The following is a 15,960-nucleotide window of genomic DNA, read 5'->3' on the forward strand; positions in this document are numbered from 1 at the left end:
AATGACTTATGGTATGGATTAGTTATCTGGGTACTAGGTGACACTATAAAGCATTGTATGGATTAGTTATATGGGTCCTGGATGACACTATGAAGTATTGTATGGACTAGTTATATGGGTCCTGGATGACACTAAGAAGCACTGTATCGACTAGTTATCTGAGCACTAGATGACACTATGAAGCATTGTATACACTAGTTATCTAGGCATTAGGCAACACTATGAAACATTGTATGGACTAGTTATCTGGGTACAGGGTGACACTATGTGAAGCATTGTATCGATTATATGGACCCTAGGCAATACTATGAATCGTTGTAAAGACTAGTTATCTGGACACTAGGTAACACTATGAGGTACTTTATGGATTAGTCAACACTATGAAGCATTGTATACATTAGTTGTCTGGGTACAGGGTGAAACTATGAAGCATTGCATTGATTAGTTATATGAGCACTAGGTGACACTAGGAAGCATTGTATACACTAGTTGTCTGGGTACTAGGTGACACTATGAAGCATTGTATAGACTAGTTATCTGGGTTCTAGGTGACACTATGAAGCATTGTATGGACTAGTTATCTGGGTACTAGGTGACACTGTGAAACACTGTATTGATTAGTTAGCTGAGCACTTAACGACACTATGAAGAACTGTATGGACTAGCTTTCTGGGTACTAGAAGACACTATCAAGCACTGTATGAACTAGTTATCTGGGTACTAGGTGACACCATGAAGCATTATATGGACTAGTTATCTGAACACTTGGTCCCACTATGAAGCATTGTATACACTAGTTGTCTGGGTACTAGGTGATACTATCAAGCATTGTATAGACTAGTTATCTGGGTACTAGGTGACTCTATGAAGCATTGTATGGACTAGTTATCTGGGTACTAGGTGGCACTGTGAAACACTGCATTGATTAGTTATCTGAGCACTAAACGACACTATGAAGCACTGTATGGACTAGCTTTCTGGGTACTAGAAGACACTATGAAGCACTGTATGGACTAGTTATCTGGGTACTAGGTGACACCATGAAGCATTATATGGACTAGTTATCTGGACACTTGGTCACACTATGAAGTATTGTATAGACCAGTTATCTGGACGAACACTAAACAACATAATGAAGCATTGTATGGATTAGTTATCTGGATACTGGGTGACACTATCAAGCATTGTATAGACTAGTTATCTGCACTCTTGGTCACACTATGAAGTATTGTATAGACTAGTTATCTGCACTCTTGGTCACACTATGAAGTATTGTATAGACTAGTTATCTGGACACTAAACAACATAATGAATAATTGTATGGATTAGTTATCTGGGTCTTGGTTGACACTATGAAGCATTGTATACACTAGTTATCTGGACACGGTTATTCTAAGCTGAATGTAACTGCACTCATCAGGTAGCAGAAGATAAACAGCTTAAGGCCGGGCAAGTACCAGCTTGGGAGACTGGTTGGGAATCCATGGTTCTGTTGACTTTGAACTATTCACTTTACTTGCTTATAGGTACCTTATGTGATTAGATGATAGGTTTGGGCGCTTCATTATGATGTACTAAGCCCATGTGATATATGAAGCTATTTACTACATGACCAATGTAACTTCCTTTTTTCTGTATATGGTGGTTTTTGGTTCTATTGACGTGTATAGTTCATATGAAACCACACACAACCTAAATAGCAGTAGCTAGCTAGTGTGTTTTGGTTGGTCAGTCACACTATGAAGCATTATATGGACTAGTTATTTGGGTACTAGAAGACACTATAAAGCATTGTATAGACTAGTTATCTGGACACAAGACAACACTATGAAGCATTGTATGGAGGACTAGTTATCTGGGTATTGGGCGACACTATGAAGCATTTTATGGACTAGTTATCTGGCCACTAGGTGACACTATGAAGCATTGCATGGACTAGTTATCTGGGTACTAGACAACACTATAAAACATTGTATGGACTAGTTATCTGGGTTCAGGGTGACACTATGAAGCATTGTATAGACTAGTTTTCTGGACACAAGACAACACTATGAAGCATTGTATGGACTAGTTATCTGGACACAAGACAACACTATGAAGCATTGTATGGACTAGTCATCTGGACACAAGACAACACTATGAAGCATTGTATGGACTAGTTATCTGGACACAAGACAACACTATGAAGCATTGTATGGACTAGTCATCTGGACACAAGACAACACTATGAAGCATTGAATGGACTAGTCATCTGGGTATTGGGCGACACTATGAAGCATTGTATGGACTAGTCATCTGGGTATTGGGCGACACTATGAAGCATTTTATGGAATAGTTATCTGGCCACTAGGTGACACTATGAAGCATTGTATGGACTAGTTATATGGGTTCAAGGTGACACTATGAAGCATTGTATGGACTAGTTATCTGGACGCTAGACGACACTGTAAAGCATTGTATAGGCTAGTTATCTGGGTACTAGGTGACATTATGAAGCATTGTATGGACTAGTTATCTGGGTTCAGGGTGACACTATGAAGCATTGTATGGACTAGTTATCTGGACGGTAGACGACACTATGAAGCACTGTATGGACTAGTTATATGGGTTCAAGGTGACACTATGAAGCATTGTATGGACTAGTTATCTGGACGCTAGACGACACTGTAAAGCATTGTATAGGCTAGTTATCTGGGTACTAGGTGACATTATGAAGCATTGTATGGACTAGTTATCTGGGTTCAGGGTGACACTATGAAGCACTGTATCGACTAATTATATATACGCTGGATGACACTATGAAGCATTGTATGGACTAGTTATCTAGACGGTAGACGACACTGTAAAGCATTGTATAGGCTAGTTATCTGGGTACTAGGTGACACTATGAAACATTGTATGGACTAGTTATCTGGGTTCAGGGTGACACTATGAAGCATTGTATGGACTAGTTATCTGGACGGTAGACGACACTATGAAGCACTGTATGGACTAGTTATCTGGACACTACGTGACACTATGAAGCACTGTATGGACTAGTTATATGGGTACTAGTTGACACTATGAAGCATTATATAGACTAGTTATCTGGACACTAGATGACACTATGAAGCATTGTATGGACTAGTTATCTAGGCAACACTATGAAGCACTGTATCGACTAGTTATATGGACGCTAGATGACACTATGAAGCATTGTATGGACTAATTATCTGGACCCTAGGCAATACTATGAATCATTGCAAAGACTAGTTATCTGGATACTAGGTAACACTATGAGGCACTGTATGAACTAGTTATCTATGAACTAGTGAGACTATGAAGCATTGTATGGGCTAGTTATCTGGGCACTAGGTGACACTATGAAGCATTGTATAGACTAGTTATCTGGGCACTAGGTGACACTATGAAGCATTGTATGGACTAGTTATCTGTGAATTAGGTGAGACTATAAAAACATTGTATGGACTAGTTATCTGGACACTAGGTGACACTATGAAGCATTGTATGGAAGTGTTATCTGGGCACTAGGTGGGACTATGAAGCATTGTATAAACTGGTTATCTGGACATTAGGTGACACGATAAAGCATTGTAGGGACTAGTTATCTGGACGCTAAACGACATGGCACTGAGTCGTGCAATAGTAACAGCAGGACATACAATGTCCCCTCCACAATACACCAGGCCACAGACTTTCTAGTACTGCCAGAAGTATTTTGAATGGTCATGGCTGTGGGTAACATGATGGGCAGAACAGGTCACTAGTTGGTCATAAGTGGGGCAGTTTGCCCATGCAAAATGAAGGCAGAACTTGCACTGGATATGCAATTAGTGAGGGCAGAGCAATGACTGTGCAGTACTACTGCTGGCTGTGTACTTAGGAAGGTACATAAACTGGGCGGTTTGCTGGGTAGATCAATTATTTAGAACTGCCCACAGACTCATGGCACTGAGGGCTGGGCAGGGCTTTTGGGGGGGGGGGGGGCAGGAGTAGGCACTGATACTGGTGAGAGAGCACGGCACTAGTTGGCCAATAGAGCAGTATACAGATGAGAGCTGTACATACTAGTCATATCTGCTCGTAGGCATAGCAGTATACAGATGAGGGGATGTACATACTAGGAATATCTGCTGGTGGGCAGCAGAGCAGTATTCAGATGAGGGCTGTATATACTGGGCATATCTGCTGGTGGGCAGCAGAGCAGTATTCAGATGAGGGCTGTACATACTAGGTATATCTGCTGGTTGGCAGCAGAGCAGTATACAGATGAGGGCTGTATATACACTATGGTGGGCAGAGCAGTATACAGATGAGGGCTGTATATACACTATGGTGGGCAGAGCACTATACAGATGAGGGCTGTATATACACTATGGTGGGCAGAGCAGTATACAGATGAGGGCGGTATATACTATGGTCTATGGTGAGCAGTATACAGATGAGGGCTGTACATACTATGCTGGTGGAGGTGGGGAGGGCAGCATACAGATGAGGGCTGTATATACTATGGTGGGCAGAGCAGTATACAGATGAGGGCTGTACATATTATGGTGGACAGAGCAGTATACAGATGAGGGCTGTACATACTATTCTGGTGGTGGGCAGAGCAGTATACAGATGAGGGCTGTACATACTATACTGGTGGAGGTGGGGAGGGCAGTATACAGATTAGGGCTGTATATACTATGGTGGGCAGAGCAGTATACAGATAAGGGATGTAAATACTATGCTGGTGGTGGGCAGCGCAGTATACAGATGAGTGCTGTACATACTATGGTGGGAAGAGCAGTATACAGATGAGGGCTGTACATACTATGGTGGGCAGAGCAGTATACAGATGAGAGCTGTACATACTATGCTGGTGGTGGGCAGAGCAGTATACAGATGAGGGCTGTATATACACTATGGTGGGCAGAGCACTATACAGATGAGGGCTGTATATACACTATGGTGGGCAGAGCAGTATACAGATGAGGGCGGTATATACTATGGTCTATGGTGAGCAGTATACAGATGAGGGCTGTACATACTATGCTGGTGGAGGTGGGCAGAGCAGTATACAGATGAGGGCTGTACATACTATGGTGGGCAGAGCAGTATACAGATGAGCTGTACATACTATGCTGGTGGTGGGCAGAGCAGTATACAGATGAGGGCTGTACATACTGTGGTGGGCAGAGCAGTATACAGATGAGGGCTGTATATACTATGGTGGGCAGAGCAGTATACAGATGAGGGCTGTACATACTATGCTGGTGGTGGGCAGAGCAGTATACAGATGAGGGCTGTACATACTATGGTGGGCAGAGCAGTATACAGGTGAGGGCTTTACATACTATGGTGGGCAGAGCAGTATACAGATGAGGGCTGTACATACTATGGTGGGCAGAGCAGTATACAGATGAGAGCTGTACATACTATGCTGGTGGTGGGCAGAGCAGTATACAGATGAGGGCTGTACGTATGGTGGGCAGAGCTGGGCACAGTTGGGGCGGCTGTGTGGGTTGCCCTGACAGGGAGGGCAGAGCCTGGAGCCGCCTCCTAGAATCCGCTTCCCCTCCCGCATGCTCAGTGCTCCAGTGTCAGACAGCATGGCCGAGCCCGGCTCCCAGCAGCAGGATGAGGGTTACTCTCAGTTCGTGGCCTTGCACCAGGCGGCTCTCCTGGCATCGGGGGTCCCGCAGTTTTACTGGCCGAGCCTGCACCGGAAGATAGAAGGAGAGGTAGGCGGCGGGGAGGGGTCCTCGTCTCCCCGGACACTTTGGGGTGTCACTGGGACTGCTCGTCTAGGGGTTGGGGGGCAGTATGTAGGTGCCTGGGGAAGCGGGGTGTCACCGGATTAGGGGGTGACCCATGTAACAGGTGTCATCATGTGGAGGCTTGCGACAGCCGCACCTGGGGCTGGCGGTGACTGCACTGACCATTCTGACACTAATCTAAAGTCAAGAGGCAGAATTTGCAGAAGAATTTCATTTTAAGGGTTAAATTGCAGCGGGCATCACCTGCTACAAGCAAAGTTTCCTCATATTTGGCATTTCTGAACAAAATTAAGTAAAATGAAATCACCCCAATAGACGAAAACTGGTGACAGCTTTGCATTCCATCATATTAGGGATACTAGTCATCTTCTGTGGTGGGAGCACACCCTTAGAAGACCACTGGTTGTCTCAAAGGGGTGTCCAGGGACTTGTCACATGTGCCCGCTTAGCGGTATAATGGCTAGGATAAGCCGAAACATCAGAATAGTGGGGACCCACTTCTCAGCATTGGGACAACACTGATGGTCATACCTGAGATCAGGGATCAGCCACCTTCAGCACTCCAGCTGCTGTGAAACTACAACTCCCAGCATGCACACTTATGTTCCCACATAGTCAGGAGGATAATGGGAGTTATAGTTCCAGAATAGCTGGAGTGCTGGAGGTTGCTGATCCCTCCCTTAGGACCTTGTTCAGTTTGATTCCCGTGTTTTGTCCATGAAGTATCCGTGTTTGGCCCATGTTTCTGGAGCATCTCCTACCGATGGTCCGCTATCCATGTCTGTGTTTTTCATGGACCCAGAGACTTCAAAGGGCGTGTTTTGCCCGCATCACAGACCTAAGTACTGCACGCTCCCAGGATTTTTCCACTGACTCATGGTCAGTGGAAAACCACTGATGTGTGAACAAACGCATTAAAATCAATGGGTCCATGGAGAAGACGGACAGGCCTTAGATGGTTTGAAGATTCCTCTGATATCTCGTATCTATGGCCATCTTTACAGCCAATGTGAAATCTTTCACATAACTCTTATTATCTACATGATTTTTCACGTTCCCTGCATACCCATCAGAAGAATGCCCAGGTTAGGTTTCCAGAGCGAGGGAATTGCTCTTCATGGAGTTTACTAATATGTTCTTCATACTGACGCTAGAGGTGGCCCTCTACCTCAGAAGGAACATCCTATTTTATGTTATTCCCCTGACCTTGAGGGCACGTGAAGAGCCTGTTATTAATGGGTATTGCAATCTCAGGAGGCAGAATGCCTCAGATGACCATACAGAACGCTACCTCAGCACTGTAGGCAGAAAGTGCCAGAAAATTAAAACGGTGGAAACCTGTTGGGTCTTTAAAACATTGGGAGCAAGGGCTTGGCCCCTGATAATCCTGAACTAGGAGTGTGAGTCCTAGGAGTGTTTACAGATAAACCTTCTAGCTGTGCCAGGTCCTGGCATGTTACCTGAGCCCTCAGTCTTGGCAGGTGTTATTCTGCGCAGGTCATGTAAGATTCTGTGGCACACATACATGAAGAGTTACGTAAATTTTGGCTTCGATTACAGCCCCTCCCATTGATTTGTTGAAGAGACAAGCCCTTTTTATAGTCAAGATGTTCTGCTGCAACCTGCCCGGTTTTCTTTACCTTGTTCGGCCTCGTTCACGTTTCCATGTCCATTAGACATCCGTGGAAAACCTATCTGTGTTTCATCCATGAAGCATCTGTGTTTTTTTTCCCCCCTCCATGTGTCATGTGTGTTCCACAGACACTGCTAAACTGAAAATGTACACTGACTGTCCTTCCCAAAAAGTTGCCACCTGGAATTAACTAAGCAAATAGCTATGAGCCTCCTATTGGATAATAACAGCATGGGCGATTATCTTTCAGCCGGCACCAAGTTATTTAACCCCAAATGGTGCAATGAGTTGCTTCTCATTTCTTAAACAACCATGTCGAAAGACACATCTCGTGGTCGTGGAAAAGATGTTTGAGAAGGGTCAAATCATTGGCATGCATCAAGCAGAGAAAACATCTAAGGAGATTGCAGAAACTACTAAAATTGGGTTACGAACTGTCCAACGCAATATTAAAAACTGGAAGGATAGTGGGAACCCATCGTATTTGAGGAAGAAATGTGGCGGGAAAAAAACCTGAATGATCGTGATCGGCGATCACTTAAACGTTTGGTGAAATCAAATCGGAAGAAAAACAGTAGAACTCAGGGCTATGTTTAATAGTGAAAGTAAGAGCATTTCCACATGCACAATGCGAAGGGACACCAAGGGATTGGGACTGAACAGCTGTGTAGCTGTATGAAAACCACTAATCAGTGAGGCAAACCAGCAAAAAAGGCTTCAATTTGCTAGGGAGCATAAAGATTGGACTCTGGAGCAATGGAAGAAGGTCATGTGGTCTGATAAGTCCAGATTTACCCTGTTCCAGAGTGATGGGCGCATCAGGGTAAGAAGAGAGACAGATGAAGTGATGCACCCATAATGCCTAGTGCCTACTGTACAAGCCTGTGGGGGCAGTGCTATGATCTGGGGTTGCTGCAGTTGGTCAGGTCTAGGTTCAGCAACAGTATGTGCTCCAAAAATGAGGTCAGCTGACTACCTGAACATACTGAATGACCAGGTTATTCCATCAATGGATTTTTTCTTCCCTGGTGGCACGGGCATATTTCAAGATGACAATGCCAGGATTCATCTGGCTCAAATTGTGAAATAGTGGTTTAGGGAGCATGAGGCATCATTTTCACACATGGATGGGCCACCACAGAGTCCAGACCTTAACCTCATTGAGAATCTTTGGAATGTGCTGGAGAGGGCTTTGCGCAGCAGTCAGACTCCACCATCATCAATGCAAGATCTTGGTGAAAAATTAATGCAACACTGGATGGAAATAAATCTTGTGACATTGCAGAAGCTTATCGAAACAATGCCACAGCGAATGTGTGTCGAAATCAAAGCTAAAGGCGGTCCAACAAAATATTTTTGGTGCCGACTTTTTTTTTTTGGGACGGGCAGTGTATTTCCAAAGCATCTCCTAGCAATGTTCTGTGAAAAACCACTGGCAGAACACGAATGCCAGCATGGGCTCGGCCAGCACGCGGTCTTGTGCTTGAGGCCTAAGTGTGATCTCCGTAGAGAACAAGGACAGTACAAGTCCATGATTCAGTGAATTGTGAATGAGGTCTAACATTGATTCAGATTGTTTATCTTGTACTGATCTTGTACTGATGTTATACTCCAGAGCTGCACACACTATTCTGCTGGTGGAATCACTGTGTATATACATTTCTTATCCTGTACTGACCCCGAGTTACATCCTGTATTATACTCCAGAGCTGCCCTTACTATTCTGCTAGTGGAGCCACTGTGTACATACACTACTTATCCTGTACTGATCCTGAGTTACATCCTGTATTATACTCCAGAACTGCACACGCTATTCTGCTGGTGGAGTCTCTGTGTACATACATACAGTACAGACCAAAAGTTTGGACACACCTTCTCATTCAAAGAGTTTTCTTTATTTTCATGACTATGAAAATTGTAGATTCCCACTGAAGGCATCAAAACTATGAATTAGCACATGTGGAATTATATACATAACAAAAAAGTGTGAAACAACTGAAAATATGTCATATTCTAGGTTCTTAAAAGTAGCCACCTTTTGCTTTGATTACTGCTTTGCACACTCTTGGCATTCTCTTGATGAGCTACAAGAGGTAGTCACCTGAAATGGTCTTCCAACAGTCTTGAAGGAGTTCCCAGAGATGCTTAGCACTTGTTGGCCCTTTTGCCTTCACTCTGCGGTCCAGCTCACCCCAAACCATCTCGATTGGGTTCAGGTCCGGTGACTGTGGAGGCGAGGTCATCTGGCACAGCAACCCATCACTCTCCTTCATGGTAAAATAGCCCTTACACAGCCTGGAGGTGTGTTTGGGGTCATTGTCCTGTTGAAAAATAAATTATGGTCCAACTAAACGCAAACCGGATGGAATAGCATGCCGCTGCAAGATGCTGTGGTAGCCATGCTGGTTCAGTATGCCTTCAATTTTGAATAAATCCCCAACAGTGTCACCAGCAAAGCACCCCCACACCATCACACCTCCTCCTCCATGCTTCACGGTGGGAACCAGGCATGTAGAGTCCATCCGTTCACCTTTTCTGCATTGCACAAAGACACTGTGGTTGGAACCAAAGATCTCAAATTTGGACTCATCAGACCAAAGCACAGATTTCCACTGGTCTAATGTCCATTCCTAGTGTTCTTTAGCCCAAACAAGTCTCTTCTGCTTGTTGCCTGTCTTTAGCAGTGGTTTCCTAGCAGATATTCTACCATGAAGGCCTGATTCACACAGTCTCCTCTTAACAGTTGTTCTAGAGATGTGTCTGCTGCTAGAACTCTGTGTGGCATTGACCTGGTCTCTAATCTGAGCTGCTGTTAACCTGTGATTTCTGAGGCTGGTGACTCGGATGAACTTCTCCTCAGCAGCAGAGGTGACTCTTGGTCTTCCTTTCCTGGGGTGGTCCGCATGTGAGCCAGATTCTTTGTAGCGCTTGATGGTTTTTGTGACTGCACTTGGGGACACTTTCAAAGTTTTCCCAATTTTTCGGACTGACTGACCTTCATTTCTTAAAGTAATGATGGCCACTCGTTTTTCTTTACTTAGCTGCTTTTTTCTTGCCATTATACAAATTCTAACAGTCTATTAAGTAGGACTATCAGCTGTGTATCCACCTGACTTCTCCACAACGCAACTGATGGTCCCAACCCCATTTATAAGGCAATAAATCCCACTTATTAAACCTGACAGGGCATACCTGTGAACTGAAAACCATTTCAGGTGACTACCTCTTGAAGCTCATCAAGAGAATGCCAAGAGTGTGCAAAGCAGTAATCAAAGCAAAAGGTGGCTACTTTGAAGAACCTAGAATATGACATATTTTCAGTTGTTTCACACTTTTTTGTTATGTATATAATTCCACATGTGTTAATGCAGTTTTGATGCCTTCAGTGTGAATCTACAATTTTCATAGTCATGAAAAAAAAAAAACTCTTTGAATGAGAAGGTGTGTCCAAACTTTTGGTCTGTACTGTATATATAAAATATACACATTTCTTATCCTGTTCTGATCCTGAGGTACATCTTGTATTATACTCCAGAGCTGCACTCCCTATTTTGCTGTTGGAGTCTCTGTGTACATACATTACTTATCCTGTACTAATCCTGGGTTACATTCTGTATTATACTCCAGAGCTGCACTCACTATTCTGCTGGTAGAGTCTCTGTGTATATACATTACATTACTTATCCTGTACTGATCCTGAGTTACATCCTGTATTATACTCCAGAGCTCTACTCGCTATTCTGATGGTGGAATTACTGTGTACATACATTACTTATCCTGTACTGATCTTGAGTTACATCCTGTATTATACTCCAGTAGAAAGGGACAGAGGACATTAATGAAAGCTGTTATAGGGTAATCATTGACAGACTGACTCAGGTATACAGGCCTAGCTCTAATAAACTTTTAAAAAAAGTACACTTTAACATTATAATGTCTCTGCTCCCATAGGAGTTGTCACCCAGCTTTTCAGATGACAAATCTGACCAGATACACACCGATATTCAAACTGGAGATGTATCTGAATAGCTAGGCACATTTACTGTTCAGGTCTCTTGGAAAGCTGGGTGACAACCGCTGTGAGAGCTGTAATAGCATTTCTGTTGGTTGTCACCCAGCTTCCCCAAAAAAGATGACTGTATTGAAATTCTAACAATTGTGAAAAGGCAAGGACTGAAGGATTTAATGGTGAATAACCCAAAATGTCTTGTTTTATCTTCCAGCTCTTTGATGCTGGGGAAATGTTTGGAATAATGCAGGTGGAAGAGGCTGAGGAGGAAGAGGAGGAGGAGGAACGGGCAGAAATTGAAAGAGAACTGAAAAAGAAACCAAACCCTGGAACAGAACCATCTTTTAAAGTAATTGTCACCAATGAGCACGGGCTGAGCGCCACTGACCCTAACTGGTGCGTTACTTCATTAGAATGTACTTCTTCGGGTTCTCTTAAAGGGGCTGACTCAACAAGACAACCACTGTTCATATAGGGGGGCACCTGATTGTGGCTTTTTTGTTAGCTGTTATGTAAGATCAGTTTCTGGTCTGAAGGACTCCCTCTGGCAATGGCCAGCATGTAATACTACATTTTCCCTGTAGCCAGACCCTCAACAACCAGCTGATATCATGGGAGCTTTTTTTTCAGCCCTAATCATGCCTACTAATAAAGATAGCAAAATCTTCATATTTTGTACTTGTACATGAGGTTTATGCCAGCTTATAGATTCCCCCTCAGTAAAGAATTCAAATGCATTTTATTAGTGCTTCAGTTATTTTACAATCAAGAGGTTCTCCCATGAATAATGTAAAAAATGAAAATCAGACAGTAGTATATTACCATCTCTTTCTAACAAAGCTAGAACCAGCCCTGTACCTCACATGGATCCAGAGATCTCCACATTCATTGTTCTGTTAGATTTATATCAAGCTGACAGCTCAAGGGGAGTGTCTTTTCTGCTGCAGCCAAGGGGCGTGTCCATGCTCTACCTATCACAGCTCAGGAGGTGTGTCCATGCTCTCCCTATCACAGCTCAGGAGGCAGTTGAAGGATGAAACTGAGCATGTGCGGCCACCTCAGTGAGCAGGACAAAGAAATAAGAAAAAGAAGCAGGTGGAGCTATACAGATACATTTTATTGAATAACTCATTAGCTATACAAAATTTTTAATTACATGCAATTACAAAAGTATTCAGATCCAGGTGCTGGTTTTAAAACTGTACAACATTTTTCGTGGGACAACCCCTTTAATTTTTCTAAACATTAATTTGTTAAATTTTCAAGAATTCGGGGTCAGATGCAAGAGTGTTATGGCAGGATATGACTGCACAGAGTTTCTTTGCAGTTTGTAGATTAAAGGACACATAGCTCTGCACAGGAACTGTATACACAAAAAGTTCCTGTTTTTCATCATTTTTTTTTATCATGGGTACATTGAAGCAATAAAAAAAGACATAGGGCCCTAATTCATCAAGACTGGCGTCTGCTGCGCAGATCTTGATGGGGCCTGCGCTGCCGGAGGAGCCATGTAATTTATGCCCAGGTACAGGCCTTATCATAAATGACATGCCTCCTCTGGAGGTTCATGCGCCGGAATGAAATCTACGGAAGCTCGGAGCTGTCATAAATTTCAATCATAATGATGAATGAACCAGGGCAAATGGGCCCCGCCCACACCCCGCTCCCTTTTTGTAAAATTGGCAAGAGCGGTGTTAAATGCTAATTGCGACAAGAGAAATTGCAATTGCATTTAAAAAGGACCTTTCACTAGTTTAAAAACTAACTACATCAGTGGGCAGAGCGGCACCCAGGGGTCCCCCTGCACTTACTAGTATGTCTGGGCGCCGCTCCGTTCGCCCGGTATAGGCTCCGGTGTCTGCAGCTCCTTCATCTGTACTGGACGGAGTTTTTGTATTAGGGTTGTCCCTTGCTGTAGCGCTGGCCAATCGTAGCGCACAGCTCATAGCCTGGGACTCGCAGGCTATGAGCTGTGCGCTACGATTGGCCAACGCTGCAGCAAGGGACAACCCTAATACAAAAATTCCGCCCAGTACAACAGAGGGAGCTGCAGACACCGGAGCCTATACCGGGCGAACGGAGCGGCGCCCAGACATACTAGTAAGTGCAGGGGGACCCCTGGGTGCCGCTCTGCCCACTGATATAGTTAGTTTTTAGTTTTTAAACTAGTGAAAGGTCCTCTTTAAGTCGCAAATCTGGGGGAGTAATGATTTTCCCTCTTAATCTTTAATGGACATCACTTTTTTTTTTTTCCAGCATTTTTCTTATTGACCACGCATGGACATACCGTGTGGAGCATGCTCGGCACCAGCTAATAGAAGTTCCTGGCCTCCTTCATCGTATGGCCAACCTCATGGGCATTGAGTTTCATGGAGAAGCTCCAGATGCGGACGTGGTGGAGTTTGTTCTGAAGGAAATGTGGAAATATAACCAGACGTATCGGCTTTCACATGAGGTAACTGCTTAAAGGGAATGTTCACAAAAATGACTGAGTTACTTCTGAACAGTCCTGGTAGTAGGGAACAGCGACCACTGGCCAATAACGGGTGACTCATGAGGGTTGCTCCCTATTGCTCTCAGTACTGCTTCTAAGAAGAACTTCTCAGCATACAGTTAATAATAGGACTGGATTAGAAAGATTGGATTTGCTTGCGTTTTTTTTTTTTTTTTCTTTTTTTCAGAAACAGCGCCACATCTGAGCTGAAGCGCAGTACCTAGTACAGACTGCTAACAAAACTGGCGCTGCTTCTGTAAAAATGCAAACCTTTAAAATATCTGCCTCTATAGTGTGCCAACACTATTAGGTATTGTGGTGCTATCGCTTCATGTTCCAGGTGTCCGGATGAATTTCCACCAGTGCAACCTTTAAACCCACACTTCTCTTCACAGACCGCAGAGGAGAAAGTTCCAGTCTGGTATATAATGGACGAATTTGGGTCTAGAATTCAGCACTCAGATGAGCCAACATTTGGAACTGCTCCGTTTTACTACATCCCCCATCAGCTAGCATACACCATACTGTGGCCCCTCAGGGACATGAGCAATGGAGGTACACTTTCATTACATTACTTACTGTGTATTGTGTTGGGAAGCTCCACCTTCACAACCATTTTTGTATTGTTCCATTGCATCTGAAATGAAAAATTAGGAGCAACTTAGCAAATAGTCTTAATTAAAACACCCCTGTCATTTAGTGTACGCAGCACCTGTGCACCCCTATGTGCCGCATGGTAACAGACTACATACAAATCCTGTGTAGTTTGATCCTGCGGTTACATTTCCATCAGCCTGCTGACTACTTCTTAGTAAAGTTTGGTAGATCAACAAGAAATACGGGACAAATGAAAGGACACATGACTGCAGATCAGGCTACACAGGGAGTGTTTGTAGTCTGCTGGCCACACTGTTTGCAAAGTTGCTTAACGTTTTTATGACATTGGTTGAAAAGTGGACCTTCACTTGTATAATGAAAATTCGGTAACTGTTTAAAAAGGGTGTTGCATGAAAATAAAATTGTCAACTAACCAAAAGATATGTGATTGAATACCAGATCATGGGGGGTATGACCATCGGGACCCTCAACGATCCTGAGAACAGGGGGTTCCTTAGTCCTCTCTGAATAGAGCAGTAGTGCACTTCCAGCGCCAACCCGCCATTCACTTCTGTGGAGTGGTGGACTAACGGTAGAAACCCCCTAATTCTGCTATATATTTTTTAATACAAAATTCTAAGCTTGGGATAACCCCTTTTATATTTTACATTCCTTACCGTTTTAAGGTCTCGTTGCTGACAAAAATGAGTACATTATTGTTTACATCCAGAGGCTGCGAATCTGTGCAAACATAATTCTTTTCACAGCTAACGGTTTGCTTTAAAGGGCAGTGTATTACTGTGAATTCTTAGATTCGGGGAAAATTTTACTCAAAACGACTTAGGTGCTTAAAAAGTTTACCAAACTAAGATTTATATATACAGTATACAAAATATATATATACAAAAGATAACATTCAGAGTAAAGTAAGTAGGAAGTCACCAAAGCTGTGAACAAATGAGCGAGCTCCCCATAACCTGGCTAACGCCCCTTATGATACAAAAAGAGGTAGTGGTAGTAAGATAGTAAGACACATCTTACCCTGATGATGTCTTCAGTGGAGCTAAGCTCTTTGTTACTTAGCTAGATGGAAATCTGCACCAGGTCCTTGTTGGTGTAGATTTCATTTTCTGGTACATGAACCTCCCAGGATGTGCCAGAATTAATATGGCACATGAGCCTCGCAATTTTGGCAAATCTTTGGCACACAAAAAGAAGTGCTAGTGGCACTACCCTTGCAGATATACTGTAACATGTGGGACGCAGAGAACTGACACAAAAATCTTCAGAGGTGCTGTACACAAAGTATAGATAGATCTAATTCAAAAGCATTTATTCCATTAGGTTAAAGAGGACCTGTCACCTCTCCTGACATGTCTGTTTTAGTAACTTCTCGTATTCCCCTATGTAGTAATAATTGTGAAGCATCTGTTCTTATGACTCTATGATGTGGCATTCCTTTATT

General features: G+C 43.4%; 1 protein-coding gene across 2 annotated transcripts in view; it reads left to right on the top strand.

The window, feature by feature from the left end:
• The first annotated feature begins 5,555 nt into the window (after window positions 1-5,555).
• TTLL12 (tubulin tyrosine ligase like 12) overlaps window positions 5,556-15,960 on the top strand; it is a 47,711-nt gene continuing 37,306 nt past the window's right edge. Inside the window, exons 1-4 of one of the 2 annotated variants that reach the window (XM_044281076.1) lie at window positions 5,556-5,726; window positions 11,619-11,800; window positions 13,661-13,859; window positions 14,294-14,453. In XM_044281076.1, the coding sequence (XP_044137011.1) occupies window positions 5,568-5,726; window positions 11,619-11,800; window positions 13,661-13,859; window positions 14,294-14,453 (700 nt within the window). In that variant the 5' untranslated portion in view covers window positions 5,556-5,567. The remainder of the gene's footprint in view (window positions 5,727-11,618; window positions 11,801-13,660; window positions 13,860-14,293; window positions 14,454-15,960) is intronic. The other variant, XM_044281075.1, reaches the window with a different exon arrangement.

Source organism: Bufo gargarizans, chromosome 2, assembly GCF_014858855.1.
Source record: "Bufo gargarizans isolate SCDJY-AF-19 chromosome 2, ASM1485885v1, whole genome shotgun sequence".
In the NCBI taxonomy this organism is placed as follows: Eukaryota; Metazoa; Chordata; class Amphibia; order Anura; family Bufonidae; genus Bufo; species Bufo gargarizans.